This window comes from Camellia sinensis, chromosome 14 (genome assembly GCF_055761805.1).
Source record: "Camellia sinensis isolate YWXY chromosome 14, ASM5576180v1, whole genome shotgun sequence".
Lineage (NCBI taxonomy): Eukaryota > Viridiplantae > Streptophyta > Magnoliopsida > Ericales > Theaceae > Camellia > Camellia sinensis.
In genome coordinates, this window is record NC_138974.1 from 23518755 (window position 1) to 23543313 (window position 24559).

Genomic DNA, 24559 nt, shown 5'->3' on the forward strand with positions numbered 1-24559 from the left:
CCAAAGCAATTACAATTGAATGGGATTTTTGTCTAACAGAATTGCAAATTACAAAAAATCTAACATAATTGATAATCTTATTTGTGAATATTGTATTAATTTAAAAGAAAAAATTAAAATTCAAATTATTTTAAAAAAATAATTATAAACTTATTAAAAGATTTATGAGTTTAATTATTAATATTTATAAAATCTTTTATTTATTATAATTATTTTTATAAATGTACATTGATATATATGTAATTTCTCCTATTCCATCCGTTTTAAAATATTAGTCCCTTATTTCATTTTTCATTATTCCAAAATATTAGTCTCTTTTTAAAAATTAAGAATTAAAATAATATAAATTTTCTATTTTGCCCTTCTTTTAAATTAAGTAACAACACAAAAAATACAATCATAACAACTGATATTTTCAAAAAATATACTATCAAAGGTAATTTTGAAAAATTAAATATTTTTAAAATGTAATAATTATATTAGTAAAAAAAATTTAAATTTCTCAACCAAAAAAAAAAAAAACTATTATTTTGAAATGAAATGAAATGAGTAATTTAAAAGGTCCAAACACTCATGCTACCAACCGACTACTTATTTTTCACCCGTTTATATCAATCGATTACATAAAAATATATTTATTTTTATTAATTATTTAATAATTATCTCAAAATAAGATAACTAAAGTTGAGTATTTATATAGAATGATATAAAATGATGACTAAAAATTAGTCACATATAATAATATTTCTCTTAAAATATAGTGATAAGATATGATGATTTAATAAAATATATAATGAAAAGGTAAATTATATTTCTCTTAAAATTTTAATCCATATAAGTTTCGTTTTTATTAGTATTTCATTAGTCATATAAATAGATGTGGAGGGAAAAAAATAAAGGTACCGTTTGGTATAGTTTTCTAAATATGATTTGAGAATAGAGTTATATCTGCAGTTTGTGAGTTTTGAAATTATGATTTGAGTGTGAAAAATTTGTTTGGTTATAAGTTTTGAAAAGAATTTTAAATTAAGTTTTGGAAGGAGTTTTGAGTTTTTGAAATTAGAAAAGTTATTTTATTCAAAAACTTACGACTCATAACCAAACACACAACTTAAAATTCTCTTCAAAGCTCATATAAAAATTTAAAAAATTCTGAAAATATTTTTTATTTATGTTATAAAAATAACAGGTTCCAAAAAAAAAAATTGAACACTGTTCCGGTCAACCATTCGGACGTTCGAGTTAGCCAAATTTTCCTGCCTGGAAAGGAATTTTCAAAAGTAGATGTAGAATTGTAATTTGAAAACTCAAAACAAGCACCATACTCATGAAAGTGAGTGAAAATGTGTTTGACAAACATAACCAAACACAGCCATGAATTAAGGCCCAATGCTAGTCACGATATCCCAAACCAAAAGTGATAAGCCTAAACGCATTCCTTGAAACCCACGAAAAATAGTTAGCAACATCTCATCATCAGATTAAGGTGTGTGGAAGAACAAAGCAATTATAGAATATAGCCTTCTAGAAGACCAAATCTGCTAAGTAAAGGAGAGGCGTCAGATAAACCTTCATGCAACAGTGAAAAGCATAGGACAAATAAGACTAGGATGTAGACTGAGCCTAATCAAAAGCAGAATCGTCTGATCAAGTTTAATCTTACGAACGAGATGCTCAGCAAATTGGCCACTGACATGTGATATCATCTAAACCATCTATATATTAATAATCCAACAATTAGAGGCAAAGCATATTTGGCAAGTTGTCCGACCAAAGCTAGGTTGGACAGAACCCTTCGATCAAAGCAAAATCCAACGGATGAGGTTTAAGCCAGAACAGCTATAAAAAGGGTAAGCAAACAATGCATAGGGGACAAGTAAGTAGTTTCTATCTAACCCAACCAAAACTCAATCAAATTATATACCAGCAATATTTTTCCTTTATGTAATACACTATGGTCAATTATTGTGCTGACTTGATCGTCGGAGGATCCTCCAGCCAACTCTGGTTGGGAGTGATCACTAACGTTTGGTTTTTCTTTGCAGAGCATAAAGAATTGGGCACATCATCTCGCTTTCCCTATAGAGATAATTTCACATTTTACAATAGAAAAATAATATTATCATCTCTTTTATATTAAATTATAAATTTTATTTATCTTTTGACATAATTAGCATTAGTTTCTATCATTTCAATTTTACTAACGCTTCGTTTATTTAGGCAAATTTTTTTTCTATGTTTGGTGGTTATAATGGCGAGACAAAAGTGGAGACGAAGATGGAGATGGAGATGGAGATAGAGGTGATGGTGGCATAGTGATGGTGATTGTTGCTGAGAGGGTGATTTATGATCCGGTGTTGGGCCGAGGTATCGACCGAGCAAGTTGAGAGCCCAGCAGTGCATTGGGCCGAGATGATCGACTGTTCACCCAGAGATGGGCTACCAGAACTTGGGCCGGGCAGAGTTTGGACTGAGTGTGTGCCGCCCCGGACCGTACGGAAGCTGCTCGGCCAGGAAGTGACCGGTCAGACCAGGATGCTCGGTCCGAGGATGGTCGAAACCAGACAGACCGAGAGACCGGCGCCCGGAAAGGCGCGGTCAGCCGAGGTAGTTGATTGACCGGCGAGAGGGCCAACCAAAGGAGGAGCCCGGGCTAGGCTTTGCCGAGATGCCGCCTAGCCCGGTCCTTCATGTGTTTGTCCGGCTAGGCGCATGGGTTTGAAGCATGACATGGCCGAGGTAGAACAGCTCGGCTGCCGAGCTCCAGCTGTGAAGTCAAGCAGTTGAGGTTAGGTGGTGAATGGCATGGTTTATGCTGACAGATGGGATAGCAGAGCCACGTGTCAGGAGATGACTGGGAGTGGATATGGGGTTCAGAAGGTATAAAAACATGCCTGCGCCCCCCATACGCGACACACGAACACATCTGTAAGGATTACTTACATTCAAACACTCTCTCCCTTCTCTCTATTCCCTCCAAGGTGTGTGCTAACTTGACCGTCGGAGGGTTTTTCCGGCCACACACCGCCGGGTAGCTCACCGTTATTTGCTCGCAGGTGATCGGATATCGACGGAGCTCGGAAGAAAGGAATACGGGCACGCCGGAATATTTGCTCCCCGTACAATTGGCGCCGTCTGTGGGAACTTGACAGACAAAACCTTGTCTTCCAGGTTCATCTGATCGCCGTCCATGGCGAACAACGACGAGTTCCCGTTGTCCGCCATCGACGGAGCCACCCCGGAGTATACCCGAAGGAGAGAGGGACCTCCTGCCGTCCATCCAATGGCTGACTTGGGGACGCCCACTGGAGGACAGTCAGGAGACGCACGGGATAAGCGCGGAAGGAGTCATGGGCGTTCACGGAGTCCAGACGGTCACCAGCGGAGAGACTCACACGCCAGGCGACTGGAAAGCAAGTTAAAGGACCAAGACGCTGTTATCAGGCGGATGGCGGCGGAGATGGAGGATCTTAAGCGGCATGTCAAAGGGAAAGGTGTAGCTGGAGTGGGAGACCACAGTGAGCGCACCCCGTCCCGCCGGTCAGGCGATCAGAGTCAGCGACGTACTCAGTCCATTTCCATCACCAGGAGTTACCAGGTTGGTGATTCCGACGTGCATGCAGAAAAGTCTAGCGCACAAGACAGTACCTACAAACCCTCACGTCCGGCGACGACGTCGAGGTACTCTTATTCTGCTCAGTCAGAGGACCTACGGGCAGTGTTAAGGGAGCGGGCTCACCGGCGCGAAGCTCAGAGAATACCAGCTTTCCAGCGGCTCTCCTATGGGGCTCACGCCAGCGAGGAGGTCGGAATGCCTCCACCCCGCCACGCAGTGCCAATATTTGAAGATACAGACCTGGCCAGGCTGAGTGCCACCCCATTTTCCCTGGAAATAGAAACAACACCGCTTCCGGCAGGCTTCCACCAGCCTAAGTTCACGCTCTACGACGGCAAAACCGATCCTTATATGCATGTGAGCCACTTCCGACAGGTCATGGCCGGACATAGGCGAAATGACGGACTTATGTGCCTAATCTTCCCGTCCAGTTTAGGTGAGCTGGGCTTAAAGTGGTTTGAGAGGTTGCCGGAAGGGAGCATACAACGGTGGCATCAGTTGGCCGAAGCGTTTGTTACGCGCTTCAAAACCAACACAAAAACACCAAAGGAAGTCGATCACTTGCTGAGTGTCAAGATGGAACCGTGCGACACACTGAAGGCATACAATTCAAGGTATTGGGAAACCTTCAACGAGATCCTGGATTGCCCGGTCAACCTTGCAATCACGCAATATAAGCGTGGTCTCCCGGTCGGACATAGACTGCGGGACTCGCTTACCATGCACCAGCCGACCTCCATGGGCCAGCTCATGCAGCGCATCAATGAGCACATCCGAGTAGAGGATGATGCATCAGCTTCCACCGTGAAGGCCACTCCGGTCGGAACAGACAAGAAGACAGCAGGCAAAGTGCACGCAGTTGGGCAAGAGTCCAGCCGCTCAAATGACCGAGCAGAGGAATCAGACCGAGGTTCAAATCGTAAAAACCGGGGAAGAGGACGTCGGAATGACCGGGATGATTACCCCCGGGATGACATTGAGGACGCAAACAGAAGAATGAAGGCAAGGACTGGCATAACCACGGTCTTCAAGATTCCAATCTATCGCATACTTAGTGAAATTCGAGACGAGGAGTATGTCCGGTTTCCTGCTAAGTTGGGCGATGGACAAAAGGGTTACAATCCGCGGTATCGATGTACGTTTCACCGGGAGAGGGGCCACCGGACTGAGGATTGTTTGCCTTTGCGACAACACTTGGAAGAACTGGTTGCGGCCGGGCATCTGGACCTTTACATTGATGGCGGCGTGAAACCGAATCAGGCTCCGGTCGATCCCAGGGGACAGGATGACCGAGATGCACCACCACAAGGAGTTATTAATGTCATCCACGGCATCGTGGAACCGGAGCGTGTCTGCGAACTCCGGGGCATGATCAAGAAGGTAGAACATATGAGGGAAGTTTTGTCAGTACAGCCCGCCATCAAAAGGGGGAAGACAGAAGAGAAAGACGTGATTAGTTTCACCTCAAGGGATTTAGAGCGTATCCAGACGCCGCACAACGATGCTCTTGTAGTAACACTACGCGTCAAAGAATTTGATGTTAGACGGATCTTGATCGATCAGGGAAGCTCGGTCGAGATCATGTATTATGATGCGTTCAAACAGCTCAAACTCCGTGAGACAGACTTGGCTCCGGCCACTTCGCCACTGGTTGGATTTAACTCGCAGCCGGAGTGGCCATTGGGAAAGATTATCCTGCCGGTCAAAGCGGGATCCGTGGTCAAGCAAGTGGAGTTTTGGGTGCTACAAGTGCCTTCAACGTACAACCTTATCCTTGGAAGAGGATGGCTTCACGCCATGCAGGCCGTAGCATCGACCTACCACCAGGTGATGAGATTCCCCTCGGCTATGGGGGCAATTGAGGAGATTTGGGGTGATCAGGTCATGTCCAAGCAATGCTTCGTGGCGGTCAACGGGAGCCGGACTGCCAAAGGATTCGTTCAAATGATCGAGGGACCGGAGGACCGGAGTGTCTTGGATGATGTTGGCACCAAAGCCGAAGACAAGGCTGTTGAAGAATTGGTTGAGGTGCGGATTGATGCCGAGCAGCCGGACAGATTCTTCTTGCTCGGTTCAAGTCTCTCGGCCATGGAGAGAACCGAGATGATTGAGTTTTTGATGGCGAATGTCGAAGTCTTTGCATGGTCGCCCTACGACATGCCTGGCCTTGACCCAAGTTTTATCTGCCATCACCTCAATGTCTTCCCTGGAGCAAAGCCAGTCATCCAGCGAACAAGGAGATCGGCGCTGCATCACGCCGAGGTAGTAGCGGAGGAGGTAAAAAACTTGCTTGAGGCACGAGCAATACAGGAAGTGCACTACCCTCGGTGGATTTCCAACACGGTAGTGGTGCCTAAGAAGAATGGAAAGTGGCGAGTCTGTGTCGACTACAAGACAGTCAACCGAGCTTGTCCAAAAGATAGCTTCCCTTTGCCGCGCATTGACCAGCTAGTGGATTTGACGGCTGGACACAATCGGCTCAGTTTCTTGGATGCATACCGTGGCTATCACCAGATTGCCATGCATGGGCCTGATCAAGAGATCACCTCTTTCACGACTCCAAGGGAACTCTTCTACTATCGAGTTATGCCCTTTGGTTTGAAAAACGCCGGGGCAACCTTTCAGAGGATGGTGACCAAAATGTTTGCTCCTTTGCTCGGCCGAACAATGGAGGCTTACATCGATGATATGGTGGTAAAGAGCCGACATGAGGCAAACCATTTGTCCGACTTAACCGAGATGTTCGCCATTCTGAAGAAGCACAAGTTGCGCTTGAATGCCTCGAAGTGTGCCTTTGGTGTGGGATCCGGGAAATTTTTGGGATTCTTAGTCACGAACCGAGGCATCGAAGCAGACCCTACTCAGATTAGAGCCGTGCAAGAGTTGAAGCAGCCCCACTCGGCTAAGGACGTGCAACATCTGGCCGGGATGGCCGCCGCGCTTAATCGATTTATAAGACGGTCATCAGATCGCTGCCGCCCTTTCTTTCAAGCATTGAAGTCAAAGTTCTCATGGGATGACGAGTGTGACCGAGCTTTGGCCGAGCTCAAAGATTATTTGTCTTCTCCGCCGCTGTTGGTTACACCAGAGCCCGGTGAGGAACTCTACCTTTACCTTGCCGTCTCCTAGCACGCAGTAAGTGCGGTGTTAGTCCGGGCTGAAGGAATCAAGCACCTCCCAATTTTTTACGTAAGTAAGACCTTGCTGCCGGCTGAGACGAGGTACTTGCCGCTGGAAAAGCTTGCGTTGGCACTGATGATGGCTTCGAGGAAATTGGCACATTATTTTCACGCCCATACCATCGTCGTACTGACCGAGTTCCCCCTCAAGGCCTTGTTTGAGCGCGCAGACTTTTCAGGCCGAATTTTAAAATGGGCGGTCGAGTTGGGACAGTTCGATGTGAAGTTCCAGCCGCGCACCGCAATCAAAGCCCAAACCTTGGCCGATTTTGTTGCCGAGTTCTCACCTGGCACTCATCCGGTATGCCCGGTCGACATTGCCGAGGCAGATGATGAGACGCACACAATGCCAACCGAGGAACAACCAGCTGCAGAAGGTCGCGCCGCGGAGTTAGCGCGCACCATCGAAGTTCCCTCAGTTTGCACGGTAATACCTCCCGGTGCTGCGATGACGGAGTTGTGTATCACCCACCCATCCACTCTGTCCGGTACCGCATCACCAAGGGGGGAAGGAATGGTTCCACACAGCTCAGAACTTGATGATTCGCCTACGGACTTGGGCATTCTGAACCAACTTGCTGAGTCCGGTGCCGAATCATCAAGGGGGGGAGGAATGGTTCCAGACAGCTCAGAACCTGCGGCCGGCTTCACACTGCAACCTGGTGATTCGCCTACGGACTTGGGCATTATGGACTAACTTGCTGAGTCCGGTGTCGAATCACCAAGGGGCATTGAATTTGAACCGGTCAACACCAAACTTGACACCGCACAGCCGAGCAGTTGTGATCCCATTGCCCTTCGCAACTCTCAGGACCCATCTGACTGCTGGAAGCTTTTTGTGGGGGACATGTGGAAGCTTTTTGTTGATGGAGCGTCCAACCGTCATGGTGCCGGCCTAGGTATCGTTCTTATATCCCCGGACGGCCTAACCATTGAGCATTCTATCACACTCGGCTTCCAGGCGTCTAACAACGAGGCTGAGTACGAGGCGCTTCTTGCTGGGCTCAAGAGCGCAATTCAAATGAAGGCTGCCGAGCTTCTGGTATATAGTAATTCCCAGCTTGTGGTCAACCAAGTTTCAGGGATTTATGAAGCGAAGGACGACAGGATGGCGAAGTACCAAGCTCTGGTCAGGGACCATATCAAGCAGTTTGAGGCAATCAGAGTCCAACGGATTGGCCGGGAAGAAAACAGCCGGGCTGATGAACTTGCCGGCCTCGCTTCCATGGTAGATAGTATGTCTCCAAACCCCCTGTTGATTGACTTTCTTCCGCGGCCGAGCATTGAAAACGCCGGGCAGACGGATGTACTCTGCGCCGAGCTAGGTCCTTCATGGATGGACCCCTTGATCTTGTTCCTCAGAGACCGGACTCTTCCAGCGGACAAGAAAGAAGCACACAAAATCCGGGTGAAGTCAGAGCGGTTTTGGCTCTCTCCATCAGGCGCGTTGTATAAGAAGTCCTTCACCGGTCCTTATCTCAAGTGCGTGCACCCGAACAGTATGGAGGCCTTCTTGTTTGAAATTCATGAAGGCATTTGTGGCAGCCACATCGGGGGCTGGTCCTTGGCCTACCGAGCTATTTCGCAGGGTTACTGGTGGCCGTGCATGCAGGCCGACGTGCAAAAATATGTCCGCAAGTGCGAGAAATGCCAGAAATTCGCCCATCAGATCCACCAGCCTGCCAGGGCACTTCTTCCCCTCACCAGTCCTTGGCCTTTCGCCATGTGGGGGCTAGATATAGTGGGACCATTGCCAACAGCACCGGGCAACCGGAAATTCTTCATCGCGGCCACAGATTACTTCACAAAGTGGGTTGAAGCTGAGCCCTTGGCAATCATCAAAGAGAAAGACGTGAAGCGATTTGTCTGGCAGAACGTTGTCACGCGGTTTGGCGTCCCCAAGATTTTGATCTCTGACAACGGCACCCAGTTTGACGGTCGCCTATTCAGAGGATTTTGTGAAGATCTGAAGATAGAATTTTATAACTCCACCCCGGCCTACCCGCAGTCCAATGGTCAAGCCGAAGCGTCGAACAAGACTATCCTGGATGGGTTGAAGAAACGGCTGGAAAAGGCCAAGGGAAAGTGGGCTGAGGAATTGCCCAGTGTACTTTGGGCATACCGAACAACCCCGCGACGTTCAACCGGGGAAACTCCATTTGCTTTGGCTTACGGCATGGAGGCGGTCATACCCTTGGAAGTTGAAATACCTACCCTCAGAACCGAGAGTTTTGAGCCCGAGCTAAATGCCGAGGCTATTGCCTTGGAGCTGGACCTAGCGGAAGAGCGCCGGGAGAAAGCCCTCATCCATGTGGCCGCCTACCAACAAGAGCTCTCCAAGAATTATAACAAGACAGTGCACCCAGACCGTTCAAAGTTGGAGATTGGGTTTTGAGGAAGATTATGGGCAACACCCTGGTGCCAGGAGAAGGCAAACTAGGGGCAAATTGGGAAGGACCCTACAAGATCACTGGTCTGGCTGGCAAGGGGGCTTACCACTTGGAGGATCTAGAGGGAAGAGCCATACCCCGGCCATGGAATGCGGCCAACTTGAAATTTTATTATTTTTAAGCTTTTTACTTTCCTCTTTTTGTAAAGCAATTTTTTGGCTTGCAAAGCAGAATGTAATTCTTTTTGTCAAATTATAGAAGTCATTTTGCATTAGCACTTGGATTATTGTTTTAATGTTACGGACCGAGATGATGTACTCCGGTTGGAAGAGTTGGTGTTTTGTCCAACTTTGGATTCCCAACCGAGATGATGTACTCCGGTTGGAAGAGTTGGTGTTTTGTCCAACTTTGGATTCCCAACCGAGATGATGTACTCCGGTTGGAAGAGTTGGTGTCTTGTCCAACTTTGGATTCCCAACCGAGATGATGTACTCCGGTTGGAAGAGTTGGTGTCTTGTCCAACTTAGGATTCCCAACCGAGATGGTGTACTCCGGTTGGAAGAGTTGGTGTTTTGTCCAACTTAGAATTCCCAACCGAGAGGATGTACTCCGGTTGGAAGAGTTGGTGTTTTGTCCAACTTAGAATTCCCAACCGAGATGGTGTACTCCGGTTGCAAGAGTTGGTGTTTTGTCCAACTTAGAATTCCCAACCGAGAGGATGTACTCCGGTTGGAAGAGTTGGTGTTTTGTCCAACTTAGAATTCCCAACCGATATGGTGTACTCCAGTTGCAAGAGTTGGTGTTTTGTCCAACTTAGAATTCCCAACCGAGATGGTGTACTCCGGTTGGAAGAGTTGGTGTTTTGTCAAACTTAGGATTCCCAACCGAGATGGTGTACTCCGGTTGGAAGAGTTGGTGTTTTGTCCAACTTAGAATTCCCAACCGAGAGGATGTACTCCGGTTGGAAGAGTTGGTGTTTTGTCCAACTTTGGATTCCCAACCGAGGTGATGTACTCCGGTTGGAAGAGTTGGTGTCTTGTCCAACTTTGGATTCCTAACCGAGATGATGTACTCCGGTTGGAAGTGTTGATTTGTTCGACTTTGTTACAGCCGAAGTGGCTACTTCGGTTCATGAATTTGTCTTGTTCTGCTGAAGTGCTTAGACCGTGTTATGTATTCCGGTTCGATGAGTTATACTGAGATGTTTTGCTGAAGACAGAACTGATTACAACCGTGCATACAGTTGCAAAAATTTGAATTTTCATTGATAAGAAGTTTATTACAAACGGAGGGGACAGAGCCCGGTTACATCAAAAGAGTTGGAAGCAAAAATACAAAAACAAGGAAAAAGAAACCTAAACTAAGGGGGAAAGATTGGTGAACGCATCCTCGGTAGCATTAGCATCAAGGTCAATAGCTTGGCTTGCTTCTTGGGCGCCGGGCTCATCGTTGCCGGGCTGCTCAGGCACCTCGGCCTCTTCTTCCTCAGAATCTGTCTCCCCGTCCCCATCTTCAAGTCCCTCCTCGGCCTCAGCCTGTAAAGCACTGAAAACATCGTTTGCATATGGCACAAGGTAGACCGGTAGAGAAGCTGGAGGAGGGTTGGCAAATACGTCGGTGTCAGAACTTTGGCCGAGGTGTTCGCAGGCGGACTTCCAACCGGCCTTAAAGTAGATGTCTTGGGTTGCAAAGACCTGCTTTTTGTAGCTCTCCTCGGCCTCGTTGAAGCCAGCGGTGTTTGCAGCCCGGCAAGCTTTCTTCTTCGACTTCTTCAGAGCGTCCACCTCGGCTTGGAGCTCATCTCGTTTTTTCTCGGCTGCATCCAGCTGGGCGAGCAGTCTGTTGTTATCATTGTTGGCCATCTCGAGAGAAGCTTTAGCCCGGCCGAGCTCGGCTTGAAGGCTTTCAACCTGGCTGGCAGTGTCGTTGGCTTTCTGCTTAAGCCGGTGGATGCGCTCCAAGACAAGATGTTGTTTTTGAATGGCCTGCACAAAAGCAAAGTAGATTAGAAAGGAGACCGAGCAGAAAAAGTACCGGGCAAACACTTCGTGAAATTTTCAGAAGAACGCCGACTTACCCTGGCCATGGACTTGACTGAGGATTTCACCAGCCGGGTGTCAGGGACGTGGTCGCTGCCGACCACATCGCCCGGTAGGAGAAATGCTTTGGAGAGATCGAAGGCGAGCAAATGTTCTTTGTCAGCCTTGATCGAAGCCGTCGCCGGGATGTCCTGTCCCCGGTGCTTCAGCTGATGACGCCAAGCGGGCACGGGAGCAGGAGTTTCAGCTGGGTGTTCGGTTGTCAGCTCGGCGACGAGCTCGGCGGAGGGATCTGCCCTTGGTCTTTTTCCAGCCCGGCGCGCTTCTCTGGCAGATTGCCCGGCAGCTGGAGCTGGAGAAGCAAGGGCTACCACGGCTGCACTCGACTGACCGGCAGCCGGGGAGCGGGTGGTGACGCTCGGTATCTCGGCTGAGGTAGCGGTTAGAAGGTTTTTGATTCTGCTGCGCTTTGCCATCTCTTGTTCCTCGGTCAGGCGAATGAGTGGTACGTCTGGAAGGGTAGGATCTGGGGGTGGCGAAGGAGCCCTGAGGAAGTCAGTTACTCTGCTCCGGCGCGGAGCTGAATATCTGTAAGTCGGGGTGTAGCCGAGCAGTTCGTTGCAATCTCGGTGACGGTACCTAAGCACGGCCCGAATTGCCTCGACGTTTGGGAATTGATAGTTGGCTTGTAAGGCTTGGATTGCTGCAAAGGAGACAGGAAAACCGGTTAGATGCAGAGTAAAGAGTTAGACCAACCGAGCAAGGTGAGCGGCTTACATGAAGAACCGAAGTTTTTGTTTATAGACCAGCCCGGTACCTCGGCTGTTTCGTAGTTGCCGGACACCCAGAAAAAATCGTCGTCGTGCATGTCTTTATCCGGGGTGTCGGTTATGATCTTTTCCTTGCCCGGTCTTATTTTCAAGTAGTAAGCTAGGCCGTCACCGGTGTGGCCCATTGTGTATTGCCTCAATATCTCGGCTAGGCCTAAGTTGGTGCCTAGCCGTTGGTTCAATTCGTGAACGCCGTTGATTATTCTATAAGTGTTGGTGGACACCTGTGTGGGTGCCAGCCCGGTGCGGCGGAGGAACTCGGTTATGAGAGGGTTGAGCGGGAAATGAAGACCCCCTTCAACGATGGATAGCACGGTGAAGGGGCACTCCTCCCTACCCCAAGGTGTGGTCTCCTCTTCTGCGAGCTGCAGGTGGACATCGGCCGGGACGCCGTACTCCTCCCTGAACGTAGCCAGCGCAGCCGGAGTATCCACTAGGAAGCGGAATTTCCCCATTTTTGGCCGGCTTAGGGTATCCCGGCTGAGGGGTTTGGCTCTGTGTATTGGATGTTGCCCGGTCCTGAGAGCCTCAGGAATGACAGTGGTCCCCTTGGACTCTGCAGGAAAAGGATGGCAAGTGTTAAGTGTCAGCGCGGTCGCGCGAAAGGTGCTGGTTTTTACCTCGATCATTAAGGGTGCCAAACCACCTCGGTTGTCTATCTAAGGAGCCCGGTCGCCCAAGCGGACCAGATGTTAGCCCGGTTGAACGGTCAGGTCCTTTGTTATCTCGGTTTTCGCTGGGGTTGAAACAAACATGTTGTTTGCCCGGTTTGGTTGATTTTTTGGATCAAAAGAAGGCCCAGAGCCCGGTTCACCCCAGTTCTTCAGCGTTCTTCAGGAAGACGAAGAACACCAAGAATAGTGGGGGGTTTGGGACAGATTCTATGGCCTTTGCCCTAAATGCTACGATTTTGTGCCCTAATGTGTGTAAAATGAAAGAAAATAGCAACTAGGGGGATCGAAAACCTTACCTTTGGAGGATGGGGGCTGTTCTTCCAAGAATGAGAAATGGCAGTCGAGATAGAGGAGAGGGCTTGAGCTCTGGATCGTCAGATAGTAGAAAGGCAGTAGGAAGAAATGGCTTGAGGAGGGTGATGTATATGTAAGGGTGAAAGGCCGCCCAAATTCAAAAATCTGACAAGAACGGCGGGTTGGCTTCTCGATGACCAATGGGAGCTCGCCACGTGTCCCCATTTATGGCTACGTCAGGATTGAAGCAACGGGATGAAGAGACGAAGAGCCAGCCGAGCTACTTTCGACGAAAAGGCTGTAAGCCGAGGAACATGACCGGGGAAGGATAGCAGATTAGCTCGGTGAAGGCTTGGCGACTTGACGACTGGAGAAATGTTATCTCGGTCGAAGTGAGTAATCCCAGTCACGCTTTCGCGGACGGGATTAAGGGGCAATTGAGAGGGTGATTTATGATCCGGTGTTGGGCCGAGGTATCGACCGAGCAAGTTGAGAGCCCAGCAGTGCATTGGGCCGAGATGATCGACTGTTCACCCAGAGATGGGCTACCAGAACTTGGGCCGGGCAGAGTTTGGACTGAGTGTGTGCCGCCCCGGACCGTACGGAAGCTGCTCGGCCAGGAAGTGACCGGTCAGACCAGGATGCTCGGTCCGAGGATGGTCGAAACCAGACAGACCGAGAGACCGGCGCCCGGAAAGGCGCGGTCAGCCGAGGTAGTTGATTGACCGGCGAGAGGGCCAACCAAAGGAGGAGCCCGGGCTAGGCTTTGCCGAGATGCCGCCTAGCCCGGTCCTTCATGTGTTTGTCCGGCTAGGCGCATGGGTTTGAAGCATGACATGGCCGAAGTAGAACAGCTCGGCTGCCGAGCTCCAGCTGTGAAGTCAAGCAGTTGAGGTTAGGTGGTGAATGGCATGGTTTATGCTGACAGATGGGATAGCAGAGCCACGTGTCAGGAGATGACTGGGAGTGGATATGGGGTTCAGAAGGTATAAAAGCATGCCTGCGCCCCCCATACGCGACACACGAACACATCTGTAAGGATTACTTACACTCAAACACTCTCTCCCTTCTCTCTATTCTCTCCAAGGTGTGTGCTAACTTGACCGTCGGAGGGTTTTTCCGGCCACACACCGCCGGGTAGCTCACCGTTATTTGCTCGCAGGTGATCGGATATCGACGGAGCTCGGAAGAAAGGAATACGGGCACGCCGGAATATTTGCTCCCCGTACAGTTGCCGTGATAATGATGGGTGGATGTGGGAGTAGGAGGTAGTGTAGTGACATTTGTAAAATTTCAATTTAAAAAATATTTTTTCCCTAGTGAAAAACATTCACCCAAAAAAATATTTTTTATTGATCATAAAAAAAAATATATATATATATATATATTGCCGTACCAAATATCACAACCTAAAAGAAAAGTCAAGTTAATTATATGAAAATTGTATAAATTGTTATATTTTCTCTAAACAAACAAATAAATATAATTTTTTTATAATAAAACAAATCATCACAATATTTTTAGTAAGATTTGTTTTATTCTTGGACCCCAGGCATCATTTGATATGTGAGCTGATTTTTTAGTTTTTTTATTTTTTAGTTATTTTAAGTCTCGTTTAGGAATATATTATTTTAATAATTTTTTAATTTTTTTTATTAAAATATAAGGAAAATGAAATTTTAGAAAAAGATGTGTAAAAGTAGAGAGAAAATAAAACTTTTAACTTTTGGTATAGATTATTAACTTTTTAGCTTTTTTAGTAATTTTTTAACTTTTAAGCTAAAGTAATGAGTTGACAAACAAAAAAATTAAAAAATTATTAAAATAATCTGTTCTCAAACGAAATTGTCTGGGCCTAAAATAGTATCGTTTAAAATAGACTTCTAATATTTTTGATTTTTATAAAAAAAATAATTATAATTTAAATATAATAACTTTTAACCTAAGATTAAAAAATTTATTTTATTTTTTTATAATAACCCAATCTAATCCACACCCACATGCCACACTTTTAACCTTTGTTTGACATGTGAGATTTTTTAATTTTTTGATTATTTTAATTATAAAATAGATTTTTTTAATTTAATAAGACAAAATATGATATCTAATTCTTAATCATTTTATTTTTTCTCTTATAAAAATTTAAAAAATCAAAAAATTTATTTCAAATAAAATATTTTAATCTTAAATTAAAATAATTAAAAAATTAACCCACGCCCCCAAACCAACGTTATAATAACAAAATGATTTTCCCGGAGGAGAGAGCTCATTCTGCTCATCCACTTCAGCAACCTCATTGCATCTGGAGCGAGAGAGAGAGAGGGGCATGAATACTATTTGACTTTACCGAGGCGAACAGACACAAGTAAACGGAGTGAGAAGAGGGATGGATACATACAGATATAGGTACACACTGCACCACACACTACTCTCTCTCTCTCTCTTTCTCTGCCAAGAAAGTAAAAGAAAGCGGCGCTCTCAGTAAGAAAGGACTCCTCTGCCTCTCTGCTCTTTGGTCTCTGTCTCTGTCTCTGTTGTTTTGATTGAGAATCCCTCCGATCTCTCCCACACCACACAGATGCATACATGATACACAGGGCTATTTTGTGAAGTTAGGTAAAAGTTTTTTTTTTTTTTTTTTTTGATTTGTAGCAAAAGTTAAAAGTTAATTTTTTTATTTTTTTTTTCATTTGGGAAATTAGTTTTTAGTCGACGATGAAATTATAATTTTGCCCTCATGGATCAAAATGTGTTATATAGGTGAAGTCGTAAATATTTTAAATAAATGAGGATAGTTTGGTCATTTTATTATGATTTGACATCATAAACAAACATTAATTAAAAAAGTCAAAAGTCACTTTTTACCAACTTCCCAAAATAAGCCATACGCTATCTACACTAGGCTCTGTTTCATGCATTAATTATTTTTTTAAATAAAGTAAGATATATTATAGTACATTTTATCTTTTAAAATTTTTAATTTTATAACAAAATAATCTACTTTATTAATAAATTAGTGTATGTCCGTGCCTGAAGGCACGGTATAAATAATATTGAGATTAAAATGTAATTGTAATTTGTACGTATCATAGTACCCTAAAAGTTCAAGTCAGCACTCCTACCATTAGTTTGTGGCTAACACCTAATACATTGGTGAGTGTCATAGTATCCCGAACCACAAATATTTGATTGAAATCTATATAATACACAGAACATAAATACCATAACCTCGCAAATAGTAGTCTTTAGAAGTTGTTTACAAATTAAGATACGGAAATCAAATATTTTGAAATAATTTTCCAATCAAGATACGGAAAGCATTGAAAAACTAAATGCATTATATCACGAAGAAGAGAACTCTATGCCATAGCATCCCAACAATAAATGGTAAAAAAAAATAATTCCAGCAACTCATCTAGTTTGTCAAATTAATGTGAAAATCATCAATTATATCAACTATAAAATACAAATTGTTGCTTTACAAAATAGTCAAATTAAAAAAATTTTAAAGTCATCTAATAGCCATCAAGTATTGCTAGTATCAATACTTGAAAGAAAATGTATAGTAAGAAGAGTAAATTAAATAAGAAAAATTATAAATAGGTGATAACTTCACAAAATATTTAAAAATTCATTGATTTGTAATTTTCTCAATGAAAAAAGAAGATGAGTAAAGAGAGCCCATATGTAGACGTCCCCGAACGCCCCGGGAGGGTGAGTCCCGTTCTGTTCATTTGTGGAGTCACTACAGTTCGGACTCTCAAATTGTCACGGTTCTTAATCTGAACCAAAGAGTCCAAATCCGGCAAATCGTTTTGAGAAACAGATTTTTGAAAAGAAGTGCCAAACATGGACTGCTTTGCCAAATACAGAGTCGCCACCTAAATATTTTTTATGGGAGAATTTAGGAAACCCTGGCTCGGTGCCGAAGGCCACATGTCTGTCATCACCAGAGTTTCTCGACTCGGGAGCTAGGGTACGATTGGGGAAGGTCAGCTATGAGCACCCCCTCTCGCCCGATCCGAAGATCGGCCTCTACTAACCGTGATATCCGTTTTTGGAAACATTATGTGTTCTTATTCCAATTGTTAGCCTAGAATTACTATGTTATGCGCACAACAAACAAGTATAGACTAGATTGCCTAATTTGGAAAGAAACATTGCATATCCGTTTGTCTTTTAAAAAAAAGTACTTTGGAATTTGCTACTCGCAAGTAGGCTAAAATACGGATTTCAACGAATTTTCCCAACTCAAACAATCCAACCTTCACCCACAGGCATTCAAATAATTTATAACATATAAGCATCTAGCCACATGGTAAGCATGCTATCAGGTTAACATTCACACGCATGCGAGATGCTAAAGCATAAATACTTACATCGTACTCCGTGCCAAAACAATAAACTAGTTAGCAAACATGCGTGATCCTAGTTCATGTCAAGTTGACTAATGCAGCACATGCAAGATGCAATTAGAGTAGGCTCGGCTAACCTAAACATGGCATGTGAAATGAAACCAATTAATGCACGTATTCAATTTGGGATTGAAATACAAATGCAGTTAGAATGATGTACCGAGCTCGGTGCATGCAAAACAAATGTATGGATGCACGCATGCATAGCATAAGGTATGCTAATTTAAACATGCACTAATCTACCATCATAAGCAGGTAAATAAAATGGAAGAAAGAAGTGGGGGTTGGAAGACTTTCACACACTTACCCACACTTATTACAGAATTGCCCTCACTCGGAGGGTCCAAATAAATAATACAAATTAATTAACTACGCAAGCTAATTAAATATTACAAATTGCCTAATCAGTTAATAAACTAATTAAGCTAGGAAAAGCAGTAAACCGCCTCGGGAGGGGAGCCAAATGTAGCGCATGCTCGGGTCTTGCTCGGAAGTGCACGGCCATGCATAGCCTGCCTCTGTTTTCCTTGCTGTACTCCTCTGGAGGTTGCTAAAACCTCAGGATTGCTGCTCTGGATGCTGGGGAATGCCATTGGCTGAGTAGAATGCCCACCGGCAGTGGCCTGTGATCACCGGCCATTGGTGAAGCTATCGGCAGAGAGAGGATTGCCGGTCGGCACTTAGCACTGCCGGTCGGCAAAAAGCTCCTTCAGAATCTGCAATTGACAGCAACAGAGGGCAAGGCAGAGCATGGCAATACAATTCAAGGCATATATGCACCAATCATGTCCATTATCATGTTAGTGACTCAAAGGGACATGCTCCTCGGTTCTCGGACCATCAATCGCGCATTTCAATGCGTGATGGCCCAAGAGACCAAGTTATGCATTTCCATGTCAAATGCAATGCAAACAATCAAACCAATGGGGACTTAACCTCTATCATGGATAGTGAAGAGGCCAAGCATGCATGCCAATGCAATGCAACCTAAGCATGTTAGTTAGGGATGCAATATGGCAATGCAAATAAGCAAGCAATGAACAAGCATGCAAGCTAGTGGACATGCAAGACATGGTGCAATCAAAGCATGCAAAATGTAGGACATGTAACAACATGTAAAGATTGGACTTAAACATGATTTGGGCAGCTCTAAATGGGCCCAAAACAGTGGCCAAAAGCTTAAGAAAATGGAACCAAACACACATACACACATGCACATTTTAAGGCCTAAATGCTTAAGCATCAAAGGACTACTTCTAAGCACACTTAAAAGGGAATAATCATGGACATGTGACATGTATTATAAGCCTTGAAAACATGTAGGAAATGATGCCAAATTAACCTACCAATGCAAGCCATACATGCAACCAAACCCAAGTACCTAAAACATGGCCATATGACTCATGCAGCAAATGACCAAATTGAATCAAAACAGTCCCGAATCATGCAAAATTAAGCCTCAAGAACCACTTAGATGGCATCCAAATGACCTAATCCTAGAGGCATACACAATGGCATAAACATGAAGCATGAAACATCAATTCTTGAAACATCAAAAAGGCCATGAAATGCAAGCATATAATCATGCTAAGTGGACTGAAATGACAGGGTGGATAGTCCCAAACCATTAAATCAATGCAAGAATGGCATGCTATACATTCACACACTTAAGGCCAACAAGCCAGAATGCAAAGGGGCTATACTAAGCATGCCAAAGCCGACCCAAACCACTATGGACAGACCTTAAACATGGCAAAATATGCACAAAAGCTTCACAAGGCTAAGCCTAAAACATGCTTGAACAAGGGTTTACAACCTAAGGCATGTTAAGGCCTAAACATGGCATTACAAGGTAGGTATGCTAAGCATGCATAGTGTACCAAAACCAACAATAAACAGAGGCATATTATGATATAATAGGCATAAAAAACAGTCAAGGCATGGTCAACATGAAGCTTAGCTAGATGCTCCCTCAAGAGGCCAAAAATGGTCCATTTCAAGGACAATAAGGAGAGGGGGTGGCCCTCTCCTTCTTAGGACCTCAAGGCACCATCCTCACCTTTGAAATCCCTCAAGATTTCAGTGGTGAGGAGGCCCAAACATCAAGGTCTCGGAGCTCACTCAAAATAGCACAAAATGGGGCCTTTCAAGGCCTAAGAGGGGTCAAACACCTCCAAACCAAAAAACACTCTAAACAAACTATTTAGAGGGCCTAAAAATAGAACTTTTTTGTATTATACACTAAGCACAAAAACAGTTCTAAGATAGGTAAAAAAATAATGCAAAAATGGGGAATATAAAGGCAAGTTTCTTACCCTTGAAGACTTTCTTCAAAAATGGTGGACCAGCTGGTTCTTCAAGCTCAAAACCACCCAAGAACTTCAAGAACAACCTCTTGGAACCTCAGTAGCCAAGGGAAGGTGTAATACTATGTGCTTGTGTGCAATAGTAAGACACAAATGCACCTAGACACACACAAGAGGGAAAAAGAGAGAGAGAATGTGTATCAAACCCTAACCCTAAAACTAGAGCTCTTCTCTGTATTTTTTATCTCTAAAATGTCCAACCTAAAGCCAAGAGAGGAGGGCTCCTCTTATAGAGGAGCCAATCTTGTAAAGCTTACAAGGTAAGCTAACAAGGAAGCCATCCCTCCATACACGTGTATGGAGGGGAACAAAATGCCATACAGCCGTCCTAAAATATCTGCAAAAGCAGATTAACAGTAGTCGGCTGGCCAAAAATGTCATTTTGACAAAAATGACTGCCGACCGGCAACAAAGAGTGCTGACCGGCCACATACATTGCCGATGGCAACAAAAACCAACCGGTGGCCTCTAGCCACTGTCGGTGGTGTGTGGGGATGCCTCACAGGCATTCCCTGCCCCTCCAAGGCAAAACACAAGTGTTTGGTGCAAAACCAGACACAAAACGGTCGAGTTCGGAGATTCTGAGGCAGGGCGCGTAGCCGAGACCTCTAGGAACTCCAAACGAACACAAACATGGATGATCACCAAGTGTTCAAACGGTGACGTCCAAGTCTTGAGAACGGTCAAAAATGGGGTGTCTACACCATATAACAGTTTGGTGCAAATCTCCATCATCCTATGAAAATAAAACAGAACATAATTTTATACAAAAAGGGAAAAAAAAAAAAGTGTATACAAAGTAGTGACAACTGACATGTCCAAAGTAATAACTCAATTGTAAAAGATCAAGTCAGCACTCTTAAATCAAACTTAGCTATACTGGAAATGCAAAAATATAGGGGAATAAAAGGCTTCACAAAAATATTTGAAATGCAACAAAGTCCACATAGGTAGAAAGGTTTACAAAAAGTGGGTCATAGCTATCGTCTGCTTTACAAAATGTATATATTTTACAAAAATATGTGTTTGATAATGTCTTCAAATTTGTTCTTTCCCACAATTCTTACGAACGTCTCATCAATTTCTGAAAGGTCTTCATAACAAAACTTCAGGGTAAACAATATTTGTAGTGGAATTTGGCTCATCATTAGGGAGGAGGATACTTATACGATCGAAAGATGTGCATCTGGATAATGCCACGTATAGTTGCCCATGACTAAAAACAGGTATACGCAAATCAACCCCAACAATTTTCACAGATTGTCCTTGAGATTTGTTAATGGTCAAAGCATACGCCAATTGCAGAAGACGGAGTCAATGATATCCTTGGTATAAATGCCAAATTGCCAAACTTCTCTCCAGTTAAGATTCGAGCTTCAATTATGCGAGTGTCGCACCTTGATACCATTAATCTTGTACCATTACACAGTCCATCTTTCGGTGCAATGTTTCTTAATAACATTATAGGACAACTGTAACGCCCTCAAAATTAACCCATTATATATCATTGACATGCATTATTTAAAGAAGACAATTTATTAATTCAATCATCAGAGTATTACTAAATAAAGCATTACATGTAACATCGAATAAAATGCCCTACAGGCTTACATCTTTCCAAGCCAACACTTGGATACAAAACTATGAGTTCTATCTCAATACAAGAAAAGCCCTAGGCTTGAATGTTTACATGTACCAATAAATAACCACTATTAACTAAAGGTAGTCTTCTTCAATCCAGAAGCCAAACCCTCCCAAGCTAAGTCTTTGGAGGTAGTCTATCGCCTGAACCTGAAAATGATGTTCCCATAAAGGGTGAGCCACAGCCCAGTAGAAATATACTAAACCACATATAAGCAATGAATAAAGCAATAGCATTCAACAGATGGTCAACCAAAATAATCAATTACTTCATTTTACAGTCTTATGACACTATTGCCAAAGATACGTTTTACTTACCAATTTTATCAACATGGCTCAGAACCTGGCCAAACTTACAACAGTGAATCACATATATAATATTCACATCCTTCCAATATCAACAAACAAATGAGACTCAAGCTCAAATCAAACACTTCATACTTCCATATTGATACACATTTTAGTGCTGTATCAATAAAACACTTCTATATAAATAAGCACACATAAAAGTGATGCTAATGGAGTCCATCCCTTATCTCCTCCCAAACAAAATCCGGTTTAGAGGTCCATCCCCTATCTTCCCCTAAACCGTGGAGTACATCCCCTATCTCCTCCCACACACAAAACAATGTATGCAAATGCAATGCTCAATCAATACACGTATTTTCTGTATCAATGCCATAGTCAAAATTAATGATTCAACCAATGTGATTAGTTTCAGTTATTCCTAATCCACATGCAATGTCTACAACAATCACAACTATCCTCCACCGATAGCCCAAAACAGTTATTTCTAAACTGAAAATAACTATGTAAACAATTCATTAGACAAATGATACCAATCACCCAATTACGCCATTTAATCAATAAATTCCATGAATTTAACCCTCCTTTCCCAATTCCATGAATTACTTATACAAATTAATTCAATAATACAATTAGGGTTTTCCCAAAATTTACCTAAGTATCCCAACATGTCAAAATACCAAAACTTAGAACAAAACCTATAAAATGGAGTAGGAAATCCCTACCTCAAAGAAAACAACCCAAATGATGAAGACAGAGATGAGTGCCCAAATTCCAATATGCTCCAAATCACCAAATGTTCAGATTAGAATGAAGCCCAAGCCGCCCTCTATCTTTCTTACAAAGAACTTAGGATGGATTCACACTAGAAGTAGATGAACACCTAAAGAGAAGATGAGTTTTGAGGGAGAGAAGTCGGACCTATGGTTTAGAACCAAAAAGAATAAGAAAAGACTGATCAAAACCCGCTGCTGGGTATATAAACTGGACAGGCTCGCTCGAGCGAAGACTTGGTCGCTCGAGCGACCAGACACAGAGAAACTACGCTCGAGCCAAGGAAGCCTTGCTCGAGCCAACAAGCCAAAAGCTCGCTCGAGCGAAAGAAAGCTCGATCGAGCGAAGAACTCAAACCCTCAGGTCTGAACCCAGACACACGCTCGAGCGAAGGAACTATAGCTCGAGCGAAGGATGAACTAACTCGCTCGAGCGAAGAAAAGCTCGCTCGAGCCAAGAATGCACAGCTACAGGTCCAAATCAAACACTACCTCTCGCTCGAGCGAACAACTCCTCGCTCGAGCGAAGAACCAAAAACCTGGACAGCAACACTTGGTTTCTAAACCCAACCAGCCTGAACAAACCTGCCTAACACATCCTATAATTCCAAAAGAGAAAATAAGGAACAACAACACAATCATTATACAATGACAGAATCTACGGAACCTAAGTCCGGATACAATAATCAAATGAAAAAAAGACCGGGGTCGCTATAACAACCCACTTTCAACTCTACCTTAAAAGCTGGTAGCCCAGGAGGATCCAATGAATTTAAAAACTCATTAGGATATCTGTTTGCAATGGAAGGATCAATTTCATCATCTTCAGCCATCTTATCTGCAGCAAGACACGTATATGTATTCCCTGGAAAAATATTCAACGCAACAATATTGATAGCACTGACATCATCATTTCATGCAGAAAGAATTGTACGTTCCGTTAAGAATGATGGGGTTGATGTATCTGCCACATCCAATTGTGGATAAACTGCTGAGAGTAATTCCTTTAGATTCTGGCATCTGTGTATTGTTGATGGAATTTTAATGATTTCTTGCGGATTGGTTCCAACCTAATAAATAAAATAAAATAAATTAAAAAAATGGTATAATCAAAGTATCCTCAAATGGTATAATCAAAGTTCGAATGAGTATTACCTCTATCAAGAATTTTGCAAAAAAAGCATTTCCAAGGTTTGCATGATTCAAGCGCATATTCAAATCTAAAGATAAAACATGTAGATCCTTCCACAAAACAGAGTGTCTCAATGATGCATTCACAATTTGCTCACGAACTCCTTTAGTTATAACTGGTAAGATTTGTCGAAAGTCTCCACCAAGAACAACAGTGATACCCCCAAATGGCTTTTCACAATCACAAATATCTCGAAGTGTGTGATCAACCGCCTCAACACAATGTCTATGTTGCATAGGAACTTCATCCCAAATTATGAGTTTTGTTTCTCTAAACAATTCAGCCTGTAATGATTGCTTGCTAAACTCACAAACTGAATTTTCCAAGACATCCAATGGAATGGAAAATGTTGAATGTGCAGTACGACCTCCTACTAATAGCAATGATGCAATTCCAGATGAAGCCACGGCAACAACAATATGGCCAAGGCTGCGACATTTTAATGCAATCGTATTGTACAAAAATGTTTTTCCCGTTCCAGCACCGCCATTCAAAAAGAAAATAGTCCCTTTACTTTCAAAGACTGAAGAAGTGATTGCGTTATAAGCAGTTCGTTGTCCATTATTGAGGCGATCAATAGTAATTTGCACATCTGTCTGTTGTGCCTCATTATGTAGTTGTTGATGTTCGAATATCAATCGGTTACCAACTGTTGCACTCCAATTTGCTGTAGGTTGTGGCATGGGCGGGAAGTCAATTAAACTCTTTCCTGATTCTTCAAGCATTTGATTCAAAAGATACAAACCATAATCTTCAATTTGAGCCTCAGTTGGGTTAGAAATGGCAAACAATGTACGAAGCTTATGTGCAAGATCATCACAGATATGCATTGAAAATTGATTCC

At 43.7% G+C, this 24559-nt stretch overlaps 1 protein-coding gene across 1 annotated transcript; it reads right to left on the minus strand.

Annotated features, from left to right (window-relative positions):
- Positions 1-1962: 1962 nt before the first annotated feature.
- LOC145806846 (ATP-dependent DNA helicase PIF1-like) lies at positions 1963-24440 on the minus strand. The gene is made up of 4 exons (XM_082904681.1): positions 23679-24440; positions 23458-23593; positions 23261-23388; positions 1963-2079 (listed from the first exon to the last, which is right to left on the minus strand). Exons 1-4 carry the CDS (start codon positions 24438-24440, stop codon positions 1963-1965), a joined length of 1143 nt encoding a protein of 380 aa, XP_082760807.1.
- Positions 24441-24559: the final 119 nt, after the last annotated feature.